The sequence below is a fragment of the Coloeus monedula genome (assembly GCF_965178545.1).
Source record: "Coloeus monedula genome assembly, chromosome: 15".
In the NCBI taxonomy this organism is placed as follows: Eukaryota; Metazoa; Chordata; class Aves; order Passeriformes; family Corvidae; genus Coloeus; species Coloeus monedula.
In genome coordinates, this window is record NC_138795.1 from 5,419,680 (window position 1) to 5,445,824 (window position 26,145).

At 43.7% G+C, this 26,145-nt stretch overlaps 2 protein-coding genes across 3 annotated transcripts; one reads left to right on the forward strand and one right to left on the reverse strand.

Annotated features, from left to right (window-relative positions):
• Window positions 1–61: 61 nt before the first annotated feature.
• Window positions 62–17,154, forward strand: GEMIN5 (gem nuclear organelle associated protein 5; the record flags this gene model as incomplete). Its single annotated transcript, XM_082291430.1, has 28 exons — window positions 62–266; window positions 453–607; window positions 1,110–1,291; window positions 1,618–1,769; window positions 1,990–2,118; window positions 2,284–2,416; window positions 2,813–2,972; window positions 3,577–3,789; window positions 4,470–4,555; window positions 5,031–5,125; window positions 5,813–5,949; window positions 7,140–7,213; window positions 7,597–7,778; window positions 7,888–8,027; window positions 8,450–8,621; window positions 8,845–9,072; window positions 9,565–9,678; window positions 9,874–10,002; window positions 10,319–10,414; window positions 10,696–10,833; window positions 11,189–11,336; window positions 11,449–11,568; window positions 12,452–12,662; window positions 13,217–13,474; window positions 14,131–14,293; window positions 14,876–15,449; window positions 15,886–15,982; window positions 16,553–17,154. The coding sequence occupies 28 exons, from the start codon at window positions 62–64 to the stop codon at window positions 16,706–16,708; spliced, it is 4,647 nt and encodes a 1,548-aa protein (XP_082147556.1). The 3' UTR covers window positions 16,709–17,154.
• A 947-nt stretch (window positions 17,155–18,101) lies between these two features.
• CNOT8 (CCR4-NOT transcription complex subunit 8) lies at window positions 18,102–25,921 on the reverse strand. Of its 2 annotated transcripts, none has more exons than XM_082291258.1 (7): window positions 25,844–25,921; window positions 24,389–24,591; window positions 22,954–23,147; window positions 21,370–21,531; window positions 20,464–20,608; window positions 19,714–19,824; window positions 18,102–19,408 (listed from the first exon to the last, which is right to left on the reverse strand). In XM_082291258.1, exons 2-7 carry the CDS (start codon window positions 24,503–24,505, stop codon window positions 19,259–19,261), a joined length of 879 nt encoding a protein of 292 aa, XP_082147384.1. In that variant the 5' UTR covers window positions 24,506–24,591; window positions 25,844–25,921; the 3' UTR covers window positions 18,102–19,258. The 2 variants fall into 2 exon arrangements, with proteins under 2 accessions (XP_082147384.1, XP_082147385.1); XM_082291259.1 differs by having other exon boundaries at window positions 24,389–24,588; window positions 25,844–25,912.
• Window positions 25,922–26,145: the final 224 nt, after the last annotated feature.

Here is a 26,145-nt window from a genome sequence, read left to right on the forward strand (position 1 = left end):
GTGCGCGGCGCTCGGCGGCAACGCCCGGGGCACGTGGGGCGGCGCGGGGGGACCCGGGGCGATGGCGGCGGGGAGCGGGACGGGAACGGGAACGGGAACGGGGATGGGAACGGGAACGGGGATGGGGGTGCGGGCGCTGCCCGCCTCCCCCAACTGGTACAGCAGCCGCTGCAGCGACGCCAGCAGCGACGGCCGCCTCTTCGGCTTCGCGGCGAGGCACCGCGTCTGCCTTCTGGATGTCGCCGCCGCCGCGCCCGCGTTTTACGGTACCGTCACAACCTTCCCTCGCGTCCCTGTCCCCCGTGCTGTACAGCGGGGACGTGGGGCCTCCCCGCCACCGGGAGCCCAGGGAGGGCACATGGGAGGCGGCGGCGGGAGCCCCGGGATTTTGGGATCCGGGAGGTGTGGGAAGGCTCCGGGTGTCCCGTGACGATTTCTCGCTGTCGCTGCAGGGGAGCTCATCGGGCACACGGACAGGATCTCCGGGTTCGCTTTTTGCCCCTGCCCCGGGCAGAGCAGCCTCTGCGCCAGCAGCTCCGACGACGGAAGCGTCAAAATCTGGGACACCGGGACGCTGTCGCCGGTGCTGGAGTACAGCCTGCACCAGGTACAGCCGGGCACGGCGAGGCAGAGGCGGGGACTCGCGGGCGGGGGTGCGGTGTTTTAGAGCTCGCACACAAAGCACGGTGAGGCTGCTTTGCCCGAAAGTGAATTTCAAGCCCTGTGGAAATAAACCCGTTGGATTTTGCTGGCCGGCTCTTTGTTCTTAGCCTGCAGCGCTGTTGCATCACCTTAATGAGCTGCTGGTTACCATCAAAGCCGCAGTGAACCAGCGTGCTCGTGCTTTGGACTCATTGCCGCTTAAGCCAGCTCGCTTAAAATGATCTCAGCAAGTTACTGTTGCCCACAGGACAGACTGAATGTATATTTGAAGAAGTTACTGTGGCTCAGGATTCCCCATCAGCAACTACATCCATCCTAAAAGAACTGAGACACTCAGGAACAAACAGAACTGGTGCTGGGGAGTGCTCACAGATTATTTTCTGCCTGTTATCCTAGGCTAGATAGTAGTAAGCCAGCTTTAAACGTTTTCAATCCTTTTTTTTCAGAATGCAATCTCAGCGCTGCATTGGTCACCTCTTGTGAAAGATCTGATTGTGTCTGGTGATGAGAAAGGTGTCATTGTTTGTTACTGGCACAACAGAAGTGACAGCCAGCAGTTCTTCCCAGAGCCTCGGACAGTTTTCTGCCTCACCTGTTCTCCTCATCATGAAAACCTGGTGGCCATTGGGTAAATGCTCATTAGTAAATATTCGTTATGTTTTGTTTTCCACTCTTCTTCTGCAAGAATTTATTGGGAGGTTTAGCTACATGGTTGAAAGACTAACTTTAAGAGGTCTTGGTGGCTGTACTTTTACTTTAGGAGTAAAACAAATTAGAAATAACATCTAGATGTGGTAAACCTGCAAAGGCAAAGAAATCTGTAACAGCGTAATGGTACAGGTTGTCTTCTCTGTGATAGGGTGATAGTGACCTGGAAAGAGCTTGTAAATCACCTCAGATATTATTCCACAAGCATCCAAGAATCTCTTAATTTGTTTAAATCTCTGCTTTCAGCTACAAGGATGGCATGGTGGTTGTAATTGATATCAGCAGGAAGAGAGAAGTTGTGCACCGGCTGAGAGGCCATGAGGATGAAATACATTGCCTGGCCTGGTGCCCTGTGCCTGGGGAAGAAAGGTTACCTGCTTGGCAGGATGAGCTCCAGGGTATGTAGACATGATTAACAGTTTGTGGAGTAGTTTTTAGTTCATGTAAATGTCCTTCCAGAGGACTGAATTCCTTACAGAAGGCTAGTAAGTAGCTAAGCAACTGATAAGTTCAATATCAGAAAATATGTTCTGATACACATCAAGGTAATATTCAGCTCATTTTCATAAAGCTTTGAATTTGAAAGCATAATAACATGATTTCAATGGTATTCAGCAGCTCCTTCAGAGGAAGGCAAGGTTCCAAATGGGGAGCTGACGCAGGACACAGCCACGAAGAAAGGTTGTTACCTGGCCTCTGGAAGCAAGGATCAAACCATACGAATATGGAGCTGTACCAGAGGCAGGAGTAAGTAAGATATAAACAGTAACAAGGTGTGGAACAGCTCTTGAACTGCAGCCTTGGTGTGCTTAGAGCATGGGGAATGTACTTCAAGCTGCAGATTCACAGAACTCCTCTGTCTGTCTGAGATTTTTGATGTGTCAGGTCCAGTGATCCCTCTTGGTTCTGCAGGTGTGATGACTCTGAAGCTGCCACCCACCAAGAGGAGAGGTGGAGCCGTGGATCCGGCAGTCAAGGAGCGCATTTGGCTGACTGTGCACTGGCCTGCTGGCCATCCCACTGAGATTGTGTCCAGTGGCTTTGGGTAAGTGAGGCACTCAGCAGCCTGGGGACCAGCAGCAGCTGCATTTGTTTGTTGATACTGAAGGAAGTGCTGAATAGAAAACAACTCCTTCCTTTCCAGTGTAACAGCAGAAAACAGGCCAAGAGTTCAGACTTTGAGAAAGTTACTGTTTGTCCCATAATTTGTCCAAGAATCTGACTGAGTATTGACTGCTAATAGCACTAATTGTGGTTTATGCCCATCTACTGGGAAAAAATGTCAGTTTTCAGGTGGTGTTTGTGTGTGTAGCTTTGTACAGGCATTGGATGTCTGCAGAGCTCTGTTACTCCTGACCTGTAGGATATTTGTGATATAGTCTGTAAAGAGCCTATGTTGTTCTTCTGAAGTGAAGAATTTAAATAAATTTCAATTTTGCAGAGGAGAACTGCTCCTTTGGAATTTGACCCAGCCTGGCAAACGCAAATGGACTCTTCTGGGATCTTCAGAAGGACAAAACCACTCCCGAATTGTGTTCAATCTCAGTTCTGTGAAGCACCAAGACAAAGAGCTCCTTTTTTCCATTTCAATGGACAGAGATGTAAGAACCATTTAAAAATTAACATAGAAATGCCTGTACTATGCAGTTTGAGGGAGTGAGAGTAACCCTTTTAGGGCCACAGTTTTTCTCTTGAAGTGGGTTAATTGCAGCAATTTATAACATTTGTTCTGAGCACAGGTTGTGTATGTTTCTGTTAGTTTGTAAGCTCAACCTCTTACCATGGTGGAGTGAATGTTTATGACGCTCTGGACTTGAATAGTACGGTTTAATGAAAGGTGTTTTCCACTTCATTTCCTCTATGTTTCCCTTTTAAAAGGCCTGGTTTTCCTTCTTAAAATCATTTAATTGTACAAAGTAATGCATCTATTTTTTTATGGGGTTTTTTTGCAATCTTTGGGGTTTTACAGGCAGCAGAGTGTCTCCTGTTCTGAAATTGGAAGAGCAACTTAGTAAAATGTATTCATTGTGTCCATTCCAGTCTTGCAGCTACTGCAGCCCTGGCTGTGACATGGAATCCTCTGGGATCACATCCTGTCAAGGCTTGCATTCGACCTTTTGATTCTTCATTGCACTTCTGCTTTGTTCTTTCTTGTCCTATCAGTCACTGTATTTGACCACTCCTTGCTCCTTAAATATTCTTCAGGTGAAATGCTGGGATCTGTCAACTCTGGATTGCAGCTGGACCATGCCCTCCCTTGGAGGATTTGTCTACAGCCTTGCCTTCTCTCCTGTGGACACAGGCTGTCTTGCCATCGGGGTTGGAGACAGCATGATCCGCGTGTGGAATACTTTGTCCATGAACAATATTTATGATGTCAAAACCTTCTGGCAAAGCATAAAGTCCAAGGTTACAGCAGTAAGTGTGCTTTGGATTCCTGTTTTTTCCCCCTTATCTCTTCTTTTCACTGAATTTTTTTCAAGTATGTTTTTCTCACTCTGAAGGTTTTTCCCAACTAAAACGAGATAAAGCCAAGTTGTTCATTTTATACTCAATTCTTTCTGTATACAATACATTTTAGAATCTGGCAACAAATTTTTAGACCTATTTACAATCCTAGAAGCTTGCATTTACATCTAGTGGAAATAAGCTGAAGTCCAGCTGGCTGTTATGTTACTTTTTCACTTTTATACTCCATGATTCTTCCTTGCTTCATCCGTGGTTACCCTTGCTGTGCTAGGAAGTTTGACAGATACAAAAACCAGTACAACCAACACAGGTCTCTTCAGGTGGGGTTTAACCAGTGGTTGGTCAAAAGTTACTGCCTGGTAAAATAGCTGGTAGCTATTTCTGTTTTGTAATGTAGGTATTAAATAGCATTTTAATGATTTTAGTCCCTTTCATCTTATCCTATCAAAAATGGAAGGGGGAGAGCCTTTGATACTCAGAGCAGAGTGATCAAATCAAATGGCTGTGGTTGGAAGGATGGGTATCGGGCATGGTCCTTCTTCATCAGTTTCTGCATTTTCCTTTTGTTTATTGTTTAGCAATAAAGTGTAACTTAGGCCATTATGTGTCTCTTTCTATTTTTCTCACAGTTATCCTGGCATCCAACTAAGGAAGGCTCCTTGGCTTTTGGAACAGATGATGGAAAAGTTGGCATATTTGACACCTTGTCCAGCAGGTAAAAAAGCAGCTTTCAAATTCATTAGTGTCAGATCCTGCTGGTGTGTTACCATACAGGGGTGTGGTGTGGTCTTTCCTGAGAGATACCTTTGCTGTTAGATGAGTAGGATTTAATTAAAATTAGTCGAGCAGTTGGATTTTTTCATCTGCATTATATCTGAGCTTCTGTGGTAAACTTGCCATAAGTTAAAATTGCATGACCCGAGATCACCTGTGGGAGGACATCAGTTCAGGACTTTATCCAGAAAGACATTTTCAGGGAAGGAGGAGCAGCAAGGAGGAGAAGGTCACCAGCACAATTGGGTTACAATTTTAGTAGTGTCCTACAGCAGGTGTTAAAGAAAGCTTGGTTGAGCCATGGCTTTAGAATATTAAAGCACCTGGTGTCTCAAGTATGTTGCTTTGATTCTATCTTTTTTTAATTTCTATTTGCTGAAATGTGACTGCCCCTGCTTCCTTGTCTTCCTGCCCAGTGCTAAGAATAAGCCACCTCAGATCTCCAGTACTTACCACAAGAAGACTGTGTACACATTAGCCTGGGGGCCTCCAACTCCTCCTCTGACTTCTGGTGAGTCTTCCAACACCTTGTGGCAAAATAAAACGCCCATGCAGAGCACAGGGATGCCATGAAGCTGCTGTTCCCTCCCTTCTTTGGAGAAGGAGCCCCATTTGCTTGGTGGCAATCCTTTAGAGCAGCTAAGAATGTGTTCTGCTTGAGGAACTCGTAACAGTTTTGCAAGGGTACAAACTCCTGTAGTTTGTGAATTCTGGTACCTTCAGGAAATAGGTGAGAGTAGTGCTCCACACCTCTGGGCTTGCTTCAGGGTGGTACAGACCAGGAACTTCACAGGCTTCCTGCAGCAATTGTATCAAATCAAATACACCTTCCAGAGTTTCTGCCATTTGAACTTCAGCTCTTCTCACACAACTTGGATTTTTTTTCTTTTAAGGACCAAAATTTAAAGGAAATTTTAGTGTTTGCAGTGATTGTGCTATGAGGGATCTGTTGGTAGAAATGAGAGCTCCTTTCAGAGGGTTGTACTGTGAGAATTTCCTGCTGCTGGACTGCAGGCCAGATGGATACTGCTTTTTAAATCTCTGTGTATTGTATATGTATATGTATATATATATACACACACACAGAAGGATGTATATTGCTTTTTGAAATAATGTTTTGATTTATAGTGGGAGGGATTAGTTCTGTGAAGACTGATGAAGAACAGAGTATAATTAGCTCTTTTTCTCTGTTGGATAGGAGAAGAAAGTGAACAGCCCTCTGTAACTTTGTACAGTTGTGCTGGAGAAGGAATTGTTTTTCAACACAATCCCTGGAAGCTTAATGGAGAAGCAAATGACATCAACAAAGTCATCCGAGACACCAATTCAATCAAAGTGAGTATGAATTTTAGGGGGTTTTATGGATTCATAGTAACCATGCCAGAGTTTCCATGGCCTTGTAGTTTTAAGTTTCTGATTTTGCCTTTGTGATGTCTCTGTAACAAAAAACTTGAACCCCTCAGTCTCCACAGATGAACTTCAGAGACACTAGCTGACTCAAACTATTTAAACAGTTCATGTATTTGTGTCTGAAGAGGGTGGTTGCTATTTTTTTTCTCCCAGTGTCAACATGGCACATCTTTTTCTGGCATCAGTTGCTTAATTTTCTACACTATAATTTGCTTAACTGGAAAAGGTAAATTGGAGGATAGAGTTTGGTTTTAAAGCTGTGTGTGGCTGCTTAAAGTAGTAGGTTCATACAGAGCTTTCCAGCTCCAAAGCACTTGAAGTGATAACCTGAATCATGTCCTAGCTTTCACCACGTGGTGGGCATGCATAAGTTATTTACCTCAATTCCTTTAGTTCACTTGCTTCAACCATGAACCTTTTAAGACAAATTTTTCATTAAAAACAATCATGATTTTGCAGGAGGCTGTTTCCATTTATACTGCAGCCAGTGCAGAGTGGTTGGTGATCACTGAGTATCTTCTCAAGTGTGATCAGTCATTTCCTAGTTGAAAGTATAAAATAAGTGGAGTGGGTTGGATCTTCAGTTCTTTTAAGTCAGTTGAAGTTAGTCAAAGGGTATTGATTTGTATCAGCTGGGTTTTGGCTTCTTTCTTGAGTGAAGACTCGCTGGGAGTTAAGAGAGTAATGTTACAGGCATTGAAATGATCATATTTAGGCATCTAAATTGTAAATTGTAAGTACTTTTTGTCTGAATTAGAATGAATAGGGATAATTACAAGTAAACTTTGGTTTCTTTTGAAATGCGATAGAATTTGGTTGCAATGTCTGGTGCTTTCCAAGGAGTGTAAGGAGATGAAACATCCAGGTCCTACTGGAATCCAGACAAAACTTCAAAATATTTCCCAGAACTGATAGAAACAATCATTGGTTCTTGCATCAGTTCTTTCAGTCTTAATTGCTCAGGTTTATGTCACTGTTAAAAAAGCAATGGACACTTCTATGATTTCCATTTTGCAGACTAATTGCAGCTCTGTCCAGTTGCCAGCCTTGTTCTGTTGAATGTATATGAGAGAGATTTAAGAGGTTTTGGCAATAATTGTGTCTTCTTTCTGCAGCACAAGCTGCCTGCACGTACAGAGATCAGCTGGAAACCAGATGGCAAACTCCTGGCTCTTGGCAATGAGGATGGGTATGTTCCATTTGTAGGTTAAGATGGTGTCTGTGCTGATCTTGACTGGAGTCACTGTGGTGAAGCAAAAGCACTTTTTGTTGCCCTAGTTTGTATCTGTTCTTCCACTGCTGATGTATTTGAATCATCATAATTCAGCATTCCCTGCTGTTATTTGTTGTACCTGCTCTTGGCATGGAGGATCCTCATTATCACATTAAATTCTTTTTGAAGGATCCACTCATGGTTGAAATGCACTTTTGCTGGGTTTGAGTTGAATCCAGAAAGCACAAACTCAGTGACTCTAATTCACGTGCTCCAATTCTGCTCATGCCAGATAACAAAAAAGTTTTCCCATTTTCTCCAACTACTGGAATTCTTACACTGTTGTTCTTATATTTCAGCTCAATTGAAATATTTCAGGCACCAAACTTGAAGCTGCTCTGCACTATCCAGCAGCATCACAAGCTGATCAATGCCATTCGTTGGCACCATGAGCACGGGACCCAGCCAGAGCTGAGTTACCTGATAGCTTCAGGTTCCATCAATGCCACCATTTATGTGCATAATCTGAAGAGTGTTGTAGGTAACAGTTTGCAGATTATATTCCAAGTCTTGGCATCTTTTTTTTTTGTTGTTGTTTATTTCTGTTTTGTCTTTCTGGCCATACTTAATAATTTTCTTTTTTCTTTCAGAGAACTCTTCAGAAAGTCCTTTGACAATAACAGAGCCTTTTCGAACTCTGGCTGGGCACACAGCTAAAATCACAAGTCTTTCTTGGAGCCCCCACCATGAGGGAAGATTGGTGTCTGCTTGCTATGATGGCACTGCACAGGTATTGTCCAAAGCATCTCAGAATTGTATTTCAAATCATCCATTCCACAGCTGACTAAAGAGCAAAACTTGTTTTTGTGACATAAACTTTTGAAGTACTGCAAATTTACCTTTGGTAACCATCTGCTGGTTCTGGATATCTGATATCCAGATTATTTTGTGATTTGTGAATTGATTTTTAAGTCCAATCATTAAGGTTTTCGTATTAGCACTTTCGGATCCTTAGAAAAGAAAGGCATTGTGCAGCTATATCAGTGCAAGCAAAGGAAAGCCCTACATTTTCTCCATTTGCATGTTGGTATTTGAAATACCCCTGCAAAATCCCAATAAAGAAGTTCCTGCATGTGCAAATCATGAGAAAATGCAGAATATTAGGTGAAGAAGAGACTTTCTGAGTAAGTGGATTTCTGTCTTGTTGCCAAGGTGTGGGATGTGATGAAGGAAGAGCCACTCTGCAACTACCGAGGGCACCAGGGCCGCCTGCTGAGTGTCCAGTGGTCACCAGTGGATTCAGATTGTGTTTATACAGGAGCAGATGATTTTTCTGTTCACAAGTGGCACATCTCCAAGCAGGAACATACACGGCCTCCTCAGGGTGAGTGTATTCAAACAGAAGACCTTTCCTGAAGGTGATGTTGGAGCTAAGAAATGGAGGGTTGCCTTGTTGAAATTACGCAAGTTCTTGTGCTGAATTCCAAATCTGCTTCCTCTTCAGGAATAAATTGTGTCTAGGTTTACATTGAGTTTTATCTTTAATTGGATAAGTGTTGATCTTGAGATGCAGGCAGCTAATTCACTAAAATTGCCACCTTTTACAGGCAAAAAGAGTGTAGAATTAGAGAAGAAAAGAAGTATGCAGCCAAAAGTCAAAACCAAGAAGAAGAAAAAGCCAACAGGCAAGAGTCCAGGCAAGCAGGATGCAAATGATGCCATGAATGGAGATGACAGCATGAAGGACATGTTGCTGGAGGAAAATGGAGTGTCAGACCATGAAGGAGAAAAAGAAGCTCAGGAGGCAGAGTTGGCTGATAAAGTCTCTGTGACTGGTAATAATCAAATCATCTTAGTTCAATGTTTCCAGACTGTTCAGCCCTCAGAGCATCACCAAGTTTAATTTTCATGCAGATTTTCTCATTGTATGGTTTTATTGAAATTGTCCACTTGAAGGAAAAAGGCTCTGGAATGCCTTTTGTAATTTCCCAAACTAGTTTGGGGCTAGTTGTCTTTAGATAACAAGATTCTGGCCTCATGAACAGTTACCATGTTTGGCTTGAAACAGTGTCATTTTTGATCAGCAGTGATAAATCTTATAATACTGGTGCATCTTCATTGGTGTCTTTTGACATCTCATTTAGCCTTCTGACAGTTCTCTTTTTTCTTGATGTTTCCTTTCCCTAAAAAGCTGTTAAGTTCTATGGCAAAGCAAAGCTTGGTTTCTGTATGTTTCAAAATTAGTGTACCAGAATGTCAATATGTGAATTATTCTGTGTGCATTTCCATTCATTGCTTTTCCTTTTTTAAATCACTTGACTCCACAGTGTCCAGGGATACATCTTCATCTGCATGTGATTATTCTTCATTCAGCTCACCAAAGCCTTTTGTGACCCAGAAAGCTGCTCCTGTGAAAAAGGATCCACCTAAAGAGAAACCAGGTTAGTATGTTTCAGGGATTTTTTACAGTCCTGTATCAAGGCAGAGTTCCCCATTCTGGACTTGTTTGGCTGGAGCTTCTCTTCTTAATGTGACACCAAATAAATGCCAGAGAAAGAAGAGGGTGCTTTTAAAATATGTTGAGGAGCTCTGCTGTAACTGCAGCAGCAGTGACTAAAATGTGTCTGATTTTTCAGCTTCTGATGCCTCTCTGAAGAAGAAGAAGCCTCGTTCTATTCTGCCCTTCAGCACATTAATGGATCACAGATCAAAAGATGAATTGCATCAGGACTGCTTGAAGCTGGCTGCATGTCTGAAAACTAAAGGTATCAGTATAAAACTTAAAATACCGAGAGGGTAGGTGTTCTCAAGTACTCAGAGTATGTGTCCAGGGACTTGACTTCAACCACAGGACATTATTTTTCTTAAATCCTCACCTTTATCAAAGAGTGTGACTAGTTGTGGTATCAAACTTACATCTAAGTGCTGAGTGTTGACCAGCAAATTGCTAAATCTGCTATACAGGAAAGAAAGTAGAAAAGAGAAGTACTTGCCAACAGTTGAGTGGTACAGTGACTTGGCACATTCCAGTTCCCAGTTTTGTATTAAATCCTAAATATTCATTCTTCTTATCTGGTTTAGATAATAATGAAGATGTGTCCCCTGACCTCAAGGATTGCATCCACTTGGGGCTGTTCACAGACAGGGATTCTCTGCACAAGATGATTGATATGGAAGGTAAGTGGCATAAAGAGTGTGTCCACTCTAACTTGTATTCAAGTAGAAAATAAATTGGGAAAAATGCTTGAGTTTTCTTTACTGTGGATTACAGTCTAGGATTAAGAATGCAGCTCTGTGTGAGAAGAAGATACATCTTTTTCCCAGATAGTTTTTACATCTTTCAGTTGCAAACCTGCCATACCTTAAGCTTGAGTTATTTCACTTCTCCCAAGCTATTTTACTGTGACAAACGATGCTGTTGCCCTCATGCTGATGGGAAGTGTGTTTGCTTCCAACAGGAAAGCACCACTTGGAGAATGGGCACGCAGAGCTCTTCCAGCAGCTCATGCTATGGAAAGGAGACTTGAAGGGTGTTCTCCAGGCAGCTGCTGAGAGGGGGGAGCTGACAGACCAGCTCGTAGCCATGTCACCCATGGGTATGTTTGCTCTTGCATCACATAAGCTGGTGGAATTGGCTGCCAAAGGTCCCCTCATTCTGGTGGTTCTGGACAGAAGCTCAAGAATTGGTTCTTTGTAACATTATTAGCATTCCTTACAGCTTGCTGCTGGTTTAAATATCCTTGTAAGTTATTTTACTGGCAGTGAAGTCCTGCAGTCATGTTCAAGGCCTAATTTTGCCCCACTTCATTGACTTGTGTTAGGATAGTTAAGAAATAAGAAACTACTCTGGGGCAGAGAAGAGGTACATATTGAAGAAACAACTGATGGTATCCCACAGGAATTCTTCCACTTATAAAACTGTCTCCAGTGGTGTTGCCTTCTCTTTTACAGCTGGATACCAGGCCTGGGTTTGGACAGTGGAAGCCTTTGCCAAGCAGCTGTGTTTCCAGGAGCAATACGTGAAGGCTGCCTCCCATCTCCTGTCCATCCATAAAGTCTATGAGGCTATTGAGCTCCTGAAAGTGAACAATTTTTACAGGTTGCTGTATATTTATGTTTCTCTTGGTTTTCTTGTGGGGTGGATTTGTCATTTTGGTTCACTCTTTGCACACAGATTAACTTTTCTGTCTGGTTTCCCTTATGTGCATTAGGGAAGCGATTGTAATGGCTAAGGCCAGGCTGCGTCCAGAAGATCCAATTCTGAAGGATCTCTACACCAGCTGGGCAGCTCTGCTAGAGAAAGATGGTCATTATTCCATGGCTGCCAAATGGTGAGTGTTACTGGGGAGAAGACAAAGTTGGTTCTATGCCTACAACAAAGAAAGTTCTTGGGTTTGTAGCAGTTGAAATCTGTTAACTGGTCCGGTCATTGGTTGTATAAGGTGCTTTCTGAGCCTGATCTCACTAAATTTCCTCTAATATAGGTAGGAAAAGAAGCTCCAGAGAGCAGTTCAGAGCAAAAGATCCAAATGTCATATTACAGTAGAGCCATCTCTTTCCACAGACATTACTGGAAGTTTTTGAAAACTAGTCTAGCAAGACTAAGATTAGGTTGTCTACAAAAAAGACTATGTGAGATTTCCAACCTTTCCACTGGAAACATGCAGTGCAGCAGTTCATCTTGAGTTTCTTGAAGCCTCAGCTAATATATGGTCATTGGGTTATCCTGCTCCAACTGGAGTGTTTATCCTTTGTGACTACCAAAATTACTAATACCACTTGAAATATTTTGGCTGGAGTAGTGTCCTCTGCTTGATGCTGATTTCAGTTCTGGCATTTTTGTGGATAATCACAGTTGTGAAAGGATTTGCATGAAACCCAGACAAATGCAGTAGGGACAAACAGCTGCATATAACCTTTGTCTATTGAATCTGTTTTGTTTTATTGCTCATCCAAGCCATGTGTGGTATGCAGACCACCAGAAATTTCAGTCCCTGACTTTAAGGCTGTGTGACTTCCCCTTGGTAGCTTTGCATCAGATTGTTCACCATATGTCTATAGTAAACTTTGATAAGAAAAAGTGGTGAGAGCTCTCTGAGAACCTGTGGAAAATCCACAATCATCTTCATTTGCATATTTGTGATACTGTGTTGCAACACAATTTAAAAAACTATTTTAGTACCAATCAATTTGTTTTGCTTTTATCTTTTTCAGTTATCTGGGGGCTTCCTCACCCTATGATGCAGTTAAAGTGTTGTCAAAAAAGGGGGATGTGACATCCCTTAAAACTGCTGCTGAGCTTGCTCTGATATCTGGGGAGGAGGAGTTGTCAGCAACTTTGTCTTTGAGATGTGCCCAAGACCTGCTGTTATCCAGGAACTGGGTGGGAGCTCAGGAAGTCCTTCAGCAACATAAAACTTTATTTGTGAGTCTGGTCCTTTCCACCTTCTTCAGTGTTGTCTCTCTCTAGATTAACTTAACTTGGCACCACTTCCCATACCTGAATAGTCCACAAGTGGTCCTTTGAGCTGGTTTTGCCTCAAAATATTTTTCTGGGAGTATATTGCAATGACCCTGTGGAAAAGTGTGCACCTTTGCAGAGGGCCATGGTGGGGTGGTATGCAGGCTCTGCTTCTTAGTTACATGAGAGGTGGTTGAGAAAGTGGGATTCATTTTTAAGTGTAATACTGATCATGAGAAGAAAGAGGTAAAGCATTTGCTGTTTACATTAAAGGAACAAATGAGCCAACTCTAAGTCCAGCTGCTGGAGGTTTGAATTTGAAATCTCTTGTGGACTCAGAAGCAGGTGGCTACCTTGGCTTGCTCTGACATTCCTGTCTGACTTCCCTTAGGCTCTGTCACCAAGAAGCTGCTACCAGCCATGATGTTCTTAAGTCACTCTACCTGCTGTGGTCAGCAAGGGATTGTTTTTCTTGTTGCAACAGCTCAGTGGTTTATTTTTTTTCCTCCTTGTCAAAGGGACAAAGCCTTGTTTTCTGCCTGAACGAACTGCTCTGCAGGTGCCTCAGTGAAAGGAATCCCTGTGAGCGAAAGAGCCCCGTGCCCCCCTGTTACCACAATTGGGAGCTGAACAGACAGGCCTCGTTTTTTGACATGGTGACAGAAGTGTGGCAGAATCTGCTGGGCATGGACACCACTGAACGAGCCACATGTGCACAGGAGCAGCTGCATAGGATTGAGCATCCTCCTTCAACCAGCAACACACACCCAAAGCAGGTAAATGGATTTCAGTCTGTGCAGGCATGAAGCCTTACTGTGGCATAGGCAGTAAACCCAGCCACTTTGTGGTGTTGCACCAGCCATTCCCAGGGAACTGATGTCTGCACCCTGCTGCAGCATGGGGTTGCAGTCTGAGAGAGATGATCAGCAGCTGGGGCAGCTTTGTGTAGCCACCAATTAGTTTCTGCATTTGTTTGTGTGCAGGGTAAGAACTGACATAGGGTGTTGGGAGTCAGCCTGAGGTCACTGAGATGTGCTGGCTGGGAATTACTGACAGAGCTGAGGAGTCTCAGCACTGATTCGGGGGTTTGTAGTGGACTGTTAGGGAGGCAGGGCTGCTTGTTGTCAAAAATCCTGGTGTTCACAAGGTCTGTCCATAGACCAGTGCTCCTGCAGCTCCTCTGTGTGACCACAGTGAATCACCGCTCCCGCTTCTCATCTGCTTAGCAGGACACAGGCAAGCACAGTGGCTGATTTTTCAGCTCAAAGTGATGTAGAAATGCTCTGTCTCCTGCATGAAGGAGACTGTGTAAATTGCATTGTCATTAAAATTGCTTTTGGTCAAGTCATGTGCTCCTGGGCTCTTCCATGATGGTCATAAGCTCACACTTTGCAGTATAACTTTTAACTGTGCTCTCTGGTGCTTCCTGTAGGTGCTTTTCCATATCTCCCATGACCTGGCCCTTGCAGCCCTGAGCTGTCACTTGGGTACGTGGGATGAGGCAGTGAAAAATATTCTTGGAGCTGTGACCCGCAGTTTTGATGCTGGGAATTTCACTCTGATGCAGGAGATTTGCAGTATCATCCTTCCTGAGGGTAAGTGTCCTTGTGTCTCTTCTGCTGGCAGTGACAGGGCTCTTCCTTGACAACACAGCTGTGTCCATTAATGTTCCTAGGCTAAATAATGTTTGGAAGCAGCAAGACATATGCATATGTGTGGAATTTGGCTAGTGAAAAGGCCACTGGGCGATGAAAATTCCTGACTGTGGAAGGAAGCTCAGCTATGTCCACCTGGTGTGAGTGATGTAGGAAACTTGAGTGAATTCTCTCCTGTGAGGGAGATGGGGAACATTAGAATGCTGTGTTCACATACTCCAACCTATCCTCCATTCTCTTTAGAGTATGCAGTGCATTTAGTTTGTGGCTCTTGATTATGTGAGTCTTGTGTTTTGCAGCTTGGGACCAAGGAAATTTGCTGTAGCTGATGAGAACACTTTAGATAGAACAGAGTATTGTGTTCACAAAGATGTTTTTGCTTTCATACTTAGTGTACTGCTCTGCCAGCATCTGAGTAAATCCCTGATTGGGGTTTCCAGGGTTTCCTGGTTCATTTACCAGATCTGCTCTTTGTCTTTGGAAAGTTCTGTGAACTATTTGTAATCCTTTTCTCATTATTAGGCTGTGATGACCTGAGACACAAACTGGACAGCACAAATTCTCAGAGCATGGATGCCTGCAGGAGTTTGGAGGGCTTCGTGGCTTACAGACTGCTCTATGACCTGTGGTGGAACCCACCCAAAGACTGCCTTGGCCTGCAGAAGGCTGTCTTGAGTCCTGTGCTGTGTCCCAGTGAGCAGACAGCTCCTGAGAAGAGTTGTGTTTCAGGTCACCCATCCCCTGAGGAAACGGTTCAAACTGCAGCTGAGATGGGTGAAAACCTCTGCAGTACAACTGACGTTCACAAGTGTGAGACACAAAGTGACTCAGGAACTGACTCGATTAATGTGGTAGACAGACAGTCAAAACTGAAGGGTTGCCAAGTGCTCCTTTCTGAAGAGATGGCTGCCTTGCAGAACACCCAGAGAGACATAGCTGAGGTCCAGGAGACTTTAGCAGAAATGATCCGGCAGCATCAGCAGCAGAGGAACAATCTCCAGGAAAACACAAATGGAAACACGCAGGGAAGCAACCTGGAACAGAGTTCAGAGACTGAATCAGACAAACCATGCTCTGACAGCAGCCAGATGAATTGGTAAGATTCAGCATATAAATGAGTGGATTAAAAAGTGCTGCTTGTTTGTGTGTTTGTGCAGGAAATTTCTTGTTTAGCCTAGACTAGCTCTAACCTCCATCTCATCCCCCAGGGGCACTTGAATATACAGCTCAGAAATCTTGCATTTCCCTTGGGTGAACCATCATGTGCATAAACTCAGCTGAACAGTTTTGTGATGCATGAGGTGTTGTTACAGTGAATAAACAGGGCAGCTTGAAAGAGGGAGGATAATGAAAAGGCCAAGCATGACCTAAGAGTTCTGTTTCTTTGTTGAACATTGATTTGGGACTTTGGCAAGAACAAGCTCGAGCATAAAACACTTGGCCAGTTCTCTCCTGTGCTTCTTGTCCAGGAGGGAGGCTACACAGGCAACTAACAAAACAGTTACTCATGACACCTGCTCTTCTCTTGACAGCAAAGATGAAGTAAAGCAACCAATTACGCTCCCTGAGCTCACAAAGCAGCTTCTGAAAGCAAAGCAGAAATTAGCTGAATTCCCAGACAATTTAAAGGTAAGTTTTCAGAAGAGCCACTGCAGTTCTGAAAAAAGACAGTCATTCTGTAAGGGCAGCATCATCACAGAATCCTTTTTGTACAGAAAGGAACAGTGATGTTCCTTGTGATCCTGTGGCAGTTTTGAGAGAGAACTGACACATGGCATCAGGGTGGTATTCTTCTTTCAAGCACAATTTTCCCCATGCAGTTGGAAAGCACAGCTAAAGTTCCTGTGTGGGAGAACTCAATGAGACATCCTGTATGGATCATCCCATGCATTTTAAGAGTAATCCCTTGCTACTTATGTATGAAAAAAAGAATTTATAAACAATGAAATCAAAACTTTAAGCTATAAAATGGCCTTTATAGATGAGGAGCTGTAGACAGTACATACCACATGCTTGAAAATATGTCACCATGGTGACTGGGCAAGAGGAGGCAAACCTGGATAAATGTGAGGAGAAAATGCATCTCACTCCTGACTGTTCTGAGGATGCTACAAAGCAGTGTCTTTAGAGAGCTGCCTGATTATGTGGAACAACTGTAGTATAAACTCTAGACATCACCTCATGTTCCTTTTTTTGCAGGTCTTCCCCTTCCCTGACGTGCTGGAGTGCTGCCTTGTACTCCTTCACCTTGGATCCCAGTGTCCTTCTGAGCTGCAGGAAGAGGCTCTCGCTCTCCTTAGGAAACACGGTAGTGCTGGGATTTACAAAAAGGCTGGCAGGAGCTTCTTGACATGACATGGAGACCAAACTGTCCCCCTTGAGCTGCCTCCAGCTGCTTAACACCAAGGCTGTTCTTTCTTCAAGTGGAGGCTTCTTTTGATGGCTGTGGCTGTTACTGATACAAAATGTCATGTTTATACACATCCACTTGTGCTCATCCACTGATACTAAAGGAGACTGTTAGAAAATTGGAAAGCAGTAGAGTGTGGGCTTGAACTGTTATAACGGATTTTTGTATAGTTTTTTATTTGTTGGACATTATGCTAATGAAAGCTCTTGCTCTTTACGTGCAAGAGAAAGTTTTGAGCAGCTGTATAGTCTTTCAGCAGAGGAGGAAGAGTGAGCTGCCCTCAGGAAAATCAATGGTTTCTGTAAGCAAACTGACCCTTAGGCCAGTATTGTTCTTTAAGCATTGTGAGTTTATTTTCTCTCCTTTAAATAAAGTCTTCTACCACCATGAATTGGTATTAAATTTGATGTACAGAAATTAGTTCTCTAGACCAGTGCTATTCTAGACAGTGCCAAAACCAATTCTGGATTTTGCAGTCTTGAACATGCAGTATTTTGACCAGTCTTGCAGCTTACTTAAATGCTTTGTGTGGCTTGTTAGAAAAAGTAACTTTTCCCATTGAAAACACAAGGCTGCAGAAGTGTCAGTGAGCACAGCATCTGTCTTAGTCATTTTTAGAGGCAAGGTTTTAAATGCAGCAAAGAAAGTTGATGGGAGAACGTGCATCATGAATTTAGAAAGTTTCAAGTAAAGATTACTGCTTAAGAGTGTTTAAAAGGAGGAGTGATGGATTTTTTAGATCAAAAACTATTCCAGATTCTTCCAGCCAAAATGCAGACTTAATCCTGACAGAATTCCTGCTTCAAGCTGAGTAAAGCCTGAGAACAACTTCAAGAGCAGCAGGTGAAAGCCAGGGGTTAGACTGAAACAAGATCCTGCTGTAGATGTGTTAATCAGTAAAGTGTTGCCACCAATTTGAATTTGCTAAATTCTGTACGAAGCACCTGAAAACCAGGCGGGGGAGCCAGTGCTTAACCAAACTGCCTTCCTGCACTTACAGCAGGAGCCACTGGAGTTTAGGTGGAGCAGGAAAACTTCACACACAAGTTTGTCCCTTTAAGTGGCCACTCTGCACTGCAGGAATACTGCACCATACTGTGAGCTGTGCTGAGAGAGCAGCAGGGAGAGACTACAACTCTCCAGAGCTCTTCAGCTCAGCCCTCCTCAGCTACTGTACAATAAGCTCAAAAGACATTTTACTAAGAACTACCCCAGTAGCACATCATAAACAGTAAAAGAAACAAACTTGAGCATCTTTAAGCATGTATCTCCCAAATTCAGATTCCAAAGCCTCAACTGTGGAAATTTTAGTGCTTGATGGAAAATCCAAAACAAAGCCTGGTTTAAAAAAATTTATTTTACAAAAAATAAAAACTAGTCTTTACAAACATTTCAAATACCAGCTCTAAACCTCAACTTTTAATAGTGGATTAAGTTTGTTCAAAATGCCAGTCTTAAAAATTTTTAAGTTTGACATGTCCAAAAGGGTTTGTTCTTTTAAGAAATGTCATTACAGAGCTGTTGAAAAAAAAAATACTATAGAATGTTTTTCCAAGTCGGAATCCCAAGTTCTTCATCCTCTTAACTACTTTTCAGGTGATTATAATGAAAAGAAACAGCTGTTTTATCTGTTAAGCATGCCATAAAATTAGGGGCTGGAGAGGCAGGGGGGAACAAATATTTTTCCATCTGCTGACCTAGTTGTGTTGCAGGAGAAGAATAAAATTTGTAGGTTTAAGTTGAAGAAAACTGAAGTCAGAGTACTGGTCCAATCCCCTGTCAAAGGTGAACTTGTGGGCCTCTGAATGTATTTCCAGAACAGTTCCTTAATACCCGTAAGAACAAAGCTGAGGCTTAGTATGGGTCAAACCTGTAACATAGAGAATTAGAAACTAAGGAGTGCTGATCAAATCAGCTCCATTACTCTCCATTCCCTCTGTTGTCAAAGCAAATCTCTGAGTATTTTTAGCTGCAAGGATCATTTTTAATGTCATCCGTTCCCAAACTTCTGCAGTGATCAAAGGGAGCAATTTCCACAGAGAGAGATAAAATAAGCAACACATGAGGTGAAGCTGTCACCCTCACAACATGCAGAAGTTTTAAAATAAGCTTTATAAAACACAAATTACAAATTTGTGTGTATGTCTGTGTCCATTTTCACTGCATTTCCCAACCCATAGCTCTACCCAGTATTCTACTGGTAAATCTTCCTTGCAGATTCTGTACAGTATAAAGAGGAAAAAAACAGAGGTATACACAGTAGATTCTGTCCTTTGCCCTTGGTATTAAAAATATGGCAAACCACAAATGCTGGCATTAGGAATTCAGTCAACTCTTCTGGGTTTCAAAGGAAAATGCAGCTCTTCAGCAAAACTGCAGGCTTGGTGCAACCTGTGCACTGAAGATGCTTTTTGTTTGAGATACTGTTTAGGGAAAATGGCTGAGGACAGCAGCTGCCAATATGGTAAACACGTTCTGCTGAGGGGCACCGCTCATCACGGGTGCATGTTGTTGATAATGGCCAAAATGCTCATTTTCTCTTGGGCTGAGTCCACATCTTCATTTTGTTTCTGAGCCACTCCTGTGCCAAGGCCATACAGTCGTCCACAATACTTTGCATCATCAATTGTATCCTCAAAAAATAACTGCAGATTTAAAAAAAAAGAAGAGAAACAGGTATTGTTTAATTGTGCCTCTAAATCAGAAAACATCCAGTGTTAATTAACAGCTCATTTAAATCAGCCACCTCCAAGATGGAGTGTGTAAATTAAAGTAAGTACATGAAAGGTAAGTAAACAGAACAAGTCTGTGCCAGTATCAGCAATTCCTATTCCTGACAGTTTGAAGTGTAATGGCCACAAGGCTCAAAAATCCCAAACCAAAACAAACACCACATTGTACATGTTGACATTTATGGATAGGAAGTGGAGAAGGACGAACACTGCAGTACCTCTTTCATTCTGAAGAACGCCATTCCTGTGAGAAGAGAGTCTGATCCTGCCTGGTGCTGTCGTCCAATTCGCTGCAAATCCAGCTGATCTGCCACTTCCTGAAGGCCACCCTGCAAAGAGAACAGAAGAGATTTTATTTTGGCAGATCCATCTCTTGCCAAAATTGCCACATTTCTCCAAAACATGAGGGCAAACAGGCTGTGATGAACCAGTGCAGATCCCAGCAGTACACACACTCCAGCTGTGAGCAAAACACAGTGGGAAATGGTGTTCAAGAGTCCATAAATAACTCTTTGGAAATTTAGGTGCCTTCCTTTCCTGTTGCAGATACTTGAGATAACTGTGGGTACATTCATAGGTTACACATGCTGGGCCTTTCCCTCCCTTTACTCAAGGCTGTGATTCAGTAGATAAATTACCTTCAACCCTCTTACCAGTTAATCAAGTCAGAGTATTTCATGTAAAAGAAATAGCCTTGCATAGGAAGCATAAATACGCTGAATTATAATTAGCCTCTGATACACAAACCAGAAGGCTGTGGCAATGTCCCCTTTATAATAAACACTTGGTAAGTCTGAAACTGGGGAGGGCAGCATCCATTAGACACAAACTGTGTCTCAGGTGCTTCTGTGTCACTACTGGCTTTTATACACATTCCAGTTCTAAGACAACATCTGCAGGAGTTCTGCCACTTGTATTCCTGTACATTTACAGTGTTGATGCCCATCACCTGCGTGCTGGGGAGATACCTTGAGGTTTTTGCAGCTCTTCATTAAGTACTTCACATCATAGATAGATGGGAAGAAAAGATTTAAGATATGGAAAAATTCATGTTCCTCTTCTGGTAACCTGGAATCTGTCAACAACTTCACCATGTAGCCAAAGTCATAACCACTGAAAACAAAACCATAGAGAAACCAGGTAAGCAGGCAGCACCTATAACCCAATCAGTCCTGTATCTCCTTTTTCAGTAGCATTTTACTTGCTGTGCCTTTCAAGCCTTAACATTTTCTGACATTCATAAAATTCTAGATCCCAGCCAGAACACATCCTGATTTTCTATGTCAATGTAGGATTTTGGGATGCTCCCCAAGTGCCTTCACTGGCCTTTTGTGGAACAGCTAAGCCATTGGGAAGGATACACGTTTCTTCCCAACTCTGTACATTTCTGCAGCTAAGGGCAATACAGAAAAGCAGGAAACCCTGCAAGTATCTGTTGAGGGAGAAGGAGGTGGTGCCAAGTCCTTTCATTTGTGATCGTATCAAGGACCAGAGGCTTCCTAATCAAGTTGGTTGAAATGCTACAAGAAAGATGTCTTAACCACACAGATGGAAGTTCAGAGCACCACCAACACTGGAAGGAAAAAGAAACAAAATCCTTACTTTACAATGCATTTACTAAGTGCAGAAATCACATTTCAACTTGTTAGTAGCTTCTTCAAGAGAGGGAGACTGTAACAGCAAAAGGATTCGCAAGCAGTCAGAAAGTCAGACTATGAAGTGTCCTTACTTCTTAAACTCAGCCTTTGTATCTTGATGTTTATTTTAAGAACTACAGGACTGCTAATTTTTCTCCTTAAAATCTGTCAATTTCCATGGAAAATGCAGAGAATTAAGAAGAGATTTAACAGGGTCAGTGACCATCCTGGACCCACCTGTGGAAGGACAGCCATTTCACACTGTCACTGAGAACAACCCCAGATGTCATCAGCAACTCAGCAAAATGCAGGGTATCGATCCCTTCTTCTTCATGCTTCTGGAACTGCAGCCCAGAGCTGGCAAGGAGGTCTATGGAATCCTGAGAGTACATGTCTTCCCTGAAGGGAAAGAAAAGCAGGTTTGCACTCAGGGTGCTGCCAAGACAAGCTCATTTTAGAAAAATTCTCCCCACACTGTATGCCAAGAATTGGACTAACCAGTAGGATACCTATGGGTTCCACTCTGTCTCTCTAGAATTCAAACTGACTCAGTTTTAATACCACTACAGCAGCCTCCTACATGCGTAACAAGCTGTGATCACAACTAGTTAACAATTCCATTGCTAGTGCAAATTCCAAAGATTCCACCTCCATAGGACTGAAACTGAGAGTTTTGAACAATGTCGCTTCTGCAAGGCGAAGGGAAGCACCACAGATGAGGACCCAGAGAAAAGGGGAGTTTTCCCAAACAGGAAGATGTGCAACTCTGAAGCACTGACCATCATTCCTGTCTACATTTTTCCATTTCACTCCACAGCAGGTACCACCTCATCAGCACCTCCACTTCCATCTCTGGGAGTAAACAGAATTGCATCATCCTTGACTCAGGAAGGAGGACAAGAATGATGCGCTCGGTGGAGAGCTGAGCAGAAACCTGACTTCTTTACTGGTTTGTGTCATTTGAGGGGGAGGAAACACACAGAGCAAAGTTCTGTCAATATGATAATTCATTTAATGAAATGATTACACAGCAAAAACCACCTCACTCTGATTTCTATACTTTTAAGAAGCTCACAAATTTGTGGAGTAAATAGTGAAACTTTCGAGTTCAAGAACTGGATGATCTGCACATAGTAGCTACAAATTTTTGTAATGCTTTCCAATGAGAGTTTCATAAAAATAGATTGATTTCCTCTACATGTGTGGTTTTGCCAGATAAACCCTTTCTTTATTTCCAGACAGCTCTAGTGGTAATTATGCTGAGTTTATCTTTATAATTACAGGGGAAGGGATAATGAAACTTGTTTCAGCTGCAACCCAGAATATTACAGTATGGAGGAGAAAAGAATGGCCACACTCCATTTAATGGCCACACTCCATTTAATGGCCACACTCATTCTCCTGAAGAGATGTGATGATTACACCAACTTAAGCACGCATCTGTAAAGAGGTCTTTTTCTTTTTCATGAGACCAGCACATCCATTTATTTTTAGCAGAAAGAGATGGAGTGTGTGTGTATATATATATATATATATATATATATATATATATATGAAGTTTCAAACATTGTTCCAGAAAAAAAAGGCACATAAAATTATCAAGAGAAAGGGTAATAAGGATAGAATTTTAGCACGGCTTTGAACTCCAGGACCATTGTTAACTCCTGGCACTCCAAAATAGGTGTATCTGTATTAGAATCTAAATTCTTATTACTCAGAACCAGCCAGCAATGAGGAACACATGGACACTGGTATTCACCAAAGGAAAGCATCACTCCAGCAGAAGGGAACAGGAAATTATTCCCTAGCTCAAAGACTCACGTAAGGTTGAATTTGAAGTTGAACTGCCAGGTATTGATGCCAGAAGGATATTCCCCTTTCTCATTTGTGAAAGTCAGGCCCAGCTGGATAATTTTCAGCAGGTCAACGTTACAGCGAAGGAGCTGGTACTGATAATCTATGGAGCTGCGGAATTCACCGATCGGCCGGACAACAACTCCGGGAAACTCCGTGTCCTAGGAGAGAAGGGAAAATTGATTTCACCGTGGATTCTATTAGGAGTCATTACTAGCACTGTGTTAGGAGGGTAGTCCAGACAGTGAAAACCTTCACTGCTTCTGAGGAACAGTCAATGCCTACATTAACAAAAACTACTGCCAGTCAAAACACATGTTAACAACAGCAGCCATCTATTAGATGAAAAGCCTCTTACTTAGCCAGTGATTGTCTGCTGTCTTTGCTGAAAACCAACCTGCCACACTATTTTTACCCTCAGATTAGGTCACTTAGTTTCTACTGACTATACACAAAATCTTTCACAACGAACCCAGTGTTGTGCACCTGACACAATCTCTTCCTTGCCCAAGAGGTATTTCTGTCCACTCTTACTGCACAGCCACTAAAGCTGGTCCTAAGCACACTTTCAGTGAGATTATAAAGAAGCAAAAAGTTAATTTCCCATTGACAAATGTTAACAAAAAAATCATATTCACTTCCAAAGCTGAAATTGACACCAAAATCCTACACACTCTGCAGAGGCATCTGTCTTTATGCCACACTTTTAATAAGGACTTTTCCTAGCTTGAGTTTCAGTGTTCCTAAGCAAAACTGACAGAACTTACAGTATCACAGCTAAAACCAGTTCTTTATCTAACACACTGGGTGCTGCCAAGCAGATACAGACTTGTAAGAGCAGGAGGAGATTCCTCCCACCTGGGGGAGATTATGCTCTTCTTAAACAAAGCTTTCTGAACACTGTCTTATCTATAGCCAGAATACTTTTCTTCCCTAAGAATCAACATAAGCACTCATTAAAAGGGAGGCAGCCCAGCTGGCTAGCAGTCACTTGCAGGCCTTTTGACCTCCAGTCCCATGGCATCTTCCATAGCCAAATGGAGAAACATGTACACAGGACAAACACACCAGTGGGAAAATAGGGATTTAAACCCAATTGTGACTTGTTTCATTTTCCTGTTGCACAAAGTAATACACAATGAATAGGTAAATATTAAATAAATTCATGTTTTTAAGTTGGTCTCCCTCTTCCCCTTCTTTCAATCAACCCATACTCAGCATTGTATGTTTGTATTAAATTCTGGAAAGCTACTGAACAGCTTTTTATTTTTTCACCTCTTCTAGTTCAGTTTGACTGGGGGTAGGGAGAAATACTTTCACTTTCTCACTCAATAATCAACTTTGTCCCCAACCCAAAAAAATCCCTTGACTAAGGCAATTAGGTCAAGTATAAAACATTTACCATGGCAATGTAGCTGTAACTCAGAACAATCTCCCGAATTTTCCTCATTTCTTCCTCCAGGTTGTTGGCCCATACTTCACAGATAACCTGGCTGTTCTCTGCAAGGGCTGCTGGCATTTTGCAGGGACCAGAAGAAAGGCAGCTGATGCTGACCTCAAATGATAGCGTAGAATCACAAGCTGTGCAATCTTATCAGCGTGCTGCTGTAAAGAGATAAATAAATAATGCTTTAAGTAAAGGAAGTGACATGTGAATAAATGCTCTGTAGGAGTCAGCCACACATCCACCTTCAAATAACCCATTTAAAGCTTTCTTGATCACTTTCTGCAAACATGCTGAATGAAATCTAGAGCATTTGTTCACAATATAAGAGCAGATGCACAGTCAACAGTCCAGTTATTTACGTAAAGAATCATTATCCCTATCTTCCTTTTCCTGGCATAAGCTTTGAAACTTCAGGCACAATATGCACAGGCAACGAATGCCCATCTTTAATCCTCAGCTACTGCTCCATCCCTGGAAGTGTTGAGGGCCAGGCTGGATGGAGCTCTGAGCAACCTGGTCTAGTGGAAGGTGTCCCTGCCCACAGCAGGGGGATGGAATAAGATGATCTTGAAGGCCTCCTCCAATCCAAACCACTCTCTGATTCTATGATGAAGCCAATTGTTTAAACACAGTAACAGAACGCATTAGAGAGAACCCTCAGTGGCACGAGTTTCAATGTGTATGAATACCTAAAGGGCGGGTGCCAGGCTCATCTTGGTGATGCCAAACAACAGGACAAGAGATAATGGGCAGAAACTGATGCACAGAAAGTTTCAGGGGAAACCCTGAACACGAGGAAGAACATGACCAAAAACCGTGCAGTGACCGAGAACGGACTGCCCAGAAAGGTTTAGGAGCCTGCCTCAATGAAGACATTCCAGAACTGTCTGGACACAATCTTGTGCTATACGCTCGGGGATGACCCTGCTCGAGCAGGGAGGTTGGACCAGGTGACCCACTGTGGTCCCGTCTAACCTGCCCCATTCCGGGATTTTATGGTTCTCTGACGTAACTCGAGACACACCGCACCGGGGTGTTTCAGCTGAAACCACCGGCAGTGGCCGAAGTGCTAGAGCCCGGCTGAGCCCCCGGCTGGTGCCCACTTCCCGCAGTAACACCGGCGAACCGCCCCCAGGCGCCTGCAAGGGAGCTCCAGCCCAGCCCACGGCCGGGCCCTGCGCCACCAGTTACCCGGAGGGACCGAACGCACCGCCACAGCCCGGCGCGGCCCGGGGTCACCTCAGGGCCCCCCTCACAGCCTGGGGGCGGCCGGACACGGTTCATCGCGGCCGGGAAGCGGAAAGACCGCTATCCCCACCGCCGCCGCCCCAGCCCCTCAGTGCCTGCCCCGGTGGCTGTCCCGGTGGCTGTCCCGGTGCCTGCCTGCCCGCCCGTCCCAGTCCCCGGTACCTCCCGGCAGCCTCGGCCGGGACGCGCCGCTCTCGCCCCGCGCAGCCGCGATGGCTCCGAGTCCCCCCCGCCGCGAGGGGCGGCGCTTCCGGGTCTCGCGCCGCTTTGGCTCTCGCGAGAGACAGCGAGAGACGGCGGAGCCGGCGGCGCGCGCGACGGGACGGGGGGGGGGGGAGGGTCCGTTACTGCGCGTGGCCGTGGTGCCCGTACTGCGCATGTGCCCGGCTCCGGCTGACTCGTGATTCTCCTGCTCTCTCCCCCCCGCAGTGCCGCTAATGGGCTCGCCCGGGCTCCCCGCGCTG

Coding starts and splice junctions, on each gene's coding strand:
- CNOT8 (XM_082291258.1), bottom strand. CDS start 24,505: ATGCCAGCAGCCCTTGCAGAGAACAGCCAGGTTATCTGTGAAGTATGG. Junction 20,609..21,369: donor AAATGGCTGTCCTTCCACAG/GTGGGTCCAGGA, acceptor TTTTGTTTTCAG/TGGTTATGACTTTGGCTACA. Junction 19,409..19,713: donor CGTTCTTCAGAATGAAAGAG/GTACTGCAGTGT, acceptor TTAAATCTGCAG/TTATTTTTTGAGGATACAAT.